Raw genomic sequence first — 1,728 nt, 5'->3', positions numbered from 1 at the left:
GTTCTGCAAGCTGGATCAGTCGTTTTAAAGTTCGACATACCATTGTGGCGGGAAAAATTGTCGGTGAATCTTCGTCCGTTGATCAAAATTCAACAACAAACTGGTTGATATCTGTTTGGCCGAATTTACGAAGACAATTTTCTGATGATGAGATATTTAATGCTGATGAAACTGGACTTTTTTAGAAATTAATGCCGGATAAAACTTTAAAATTTAAAGGTGAAAATTGTAGTGGAGGTAAGTTGTCGAAAGATAGAATAACTGTCATGGTAGCAGCAAATATGAGTGGCACAGAGAAGAAGAAATTGCTCATTATTGGAAAGTCACAGAAACCAAGATGTTTTAAAGGTGTTAAATCAATACCTGTCGATTATGCTAACAATCGTAAAGCTTGGATGACGTCAGAACTTTTTGAAAAATGGCTTCGTGATTGGGATCGTGATTTGGTGAAGAAGAAGAAAAAGGTTCTATTGCTGGTTGATAATTGCCCGGCGCATCCAAATGTTACTGATTTAAAGTCTATAACACTTGCTTTCCTTCCGCCGAATACAACATCAGTACTACAGCCAATGGATCAGGGAATAATACGATCACTCAAAACGAATTTTAGGAAGAGCCTTGTGCTCAAAATGATTAATTGTCTTGATGCTAATGAGAATAACTCTTCTACAAAAGTAACGGTGCTAGATGCAATTCTGATGGTTAATGATGCCTGGAATAAAATGTCACAAAGTACCATTCATAACTGTTTCAAAGACGCAGGATTCATTGAAAGCCACAACGGTTTACCTATTCAAATATCAGAACATGAATTCGATGAAGAAGATAACATTCCTTTATCTTTGTGGTCACGAAACCTAAATTCTGATTCTTTAGCAGCACCGGAAATGTGGGAAGATTATGTTGACATCGATAGCGGTCTCCTCACATCCGAAGAACCCACCGATGAAAATATCGTACACAACATTAGTGCTAAGGAACAACTCGAAAGTGATGGGGAAAAGGAAGTCGAGGAAGCACCATTACCTACCGCAGAAGAAGCATTAAAAGCTGCAGAATTATTATCACGATTTGTTCACAGCAATATTGAAAATGATCATTTGACCATAGCTACGTCTTCTATAGACAATAGTATTAGAGACTGTTTTTACAATAAAATGAAAAAACAAAAGTAGACAAAAATATCAGGTTACTTACAGTAAAAAATACACTTGTATGTGTTATTATAATAATGTTTTGATTACATGCAATTTTGATTTTAATTTAATATGTACGTATACATATGTAATTACTATGTTTCTGTATTAAAATACTTGAGTGCATACATATTTTGTAACGTATCTTTTTAACTTAATGCTTAGATAACTCGATTAAACGTTCGAAAATTTACACGTAACTTATACTCAATAAATTTCCTCAAATACTCAAACTCAAAATACACAAATCGAGCTACGTTACACTTCGCCCACCGATCACTCCTCTCATTTCCTCCAGATCCTGACGGGCGCCAGCCGACTTTTATTTCCCCGGTATCGGCAACCGGTCTAAACGTACACGTAAATTAAAATCTATTATCTAAATCCTTCGGAGATGAGAGAAATGAACGGTGGTAGCGGCATGTCCTGGTGCGCTCAGTATGCTAGGTTGTGGAGAGAGGGTCGCGGTTCTTTTTACGCGGAAGAAGCCGATTAATTAAAATTAAATTAAACAAAATAAAGTAAAGAAAAC

At 36.1% G+C, this 1,728-nt stretch overlaps 1 protein-coding gene across 1 annotated transcript; it reads left to right on the top strand.

Annotated features, from left to right (window-relative positions):
- The first annotated feature begins 266 nt into the window (after window positions 1–266).
- LOC128667829 (tigger transposable element-derived protein 4-like) lies at window positions 267–1,175 on the top strand. Its single transcript, XM_053739532.1, has one exon. The coding sequence runs from the start codon at window positions 267–269 to the stop codon at window positions 1,173–1,175; it is 909 nt and encodes a 302-aa protein (XP_053595507.1).
- Window positions 1,176–1,728: the final 553 nt, after the last annotated feature.

Source organism: Microplitis demolitor, chromosome 5 (genome assembly GCF_026212275.2).
Source record: "Microplitis demolitor isolate Queensland-Clemson2020A chromosome 5, iyMicDemo2.1a, whole genome shotgun sequence".
In the NCBI taxonomy this organism is placed as follows: Eukaryota; Metazoa; Arthropoda; class Insecta; order Hymenoptera; family Braconidae; genus Microplitis; species Microplitis demolitor.
Note: the sequence above shows the minus strand (reverse complement) of the source record. Positions and strands in the feature narration are given on the sequence as shown.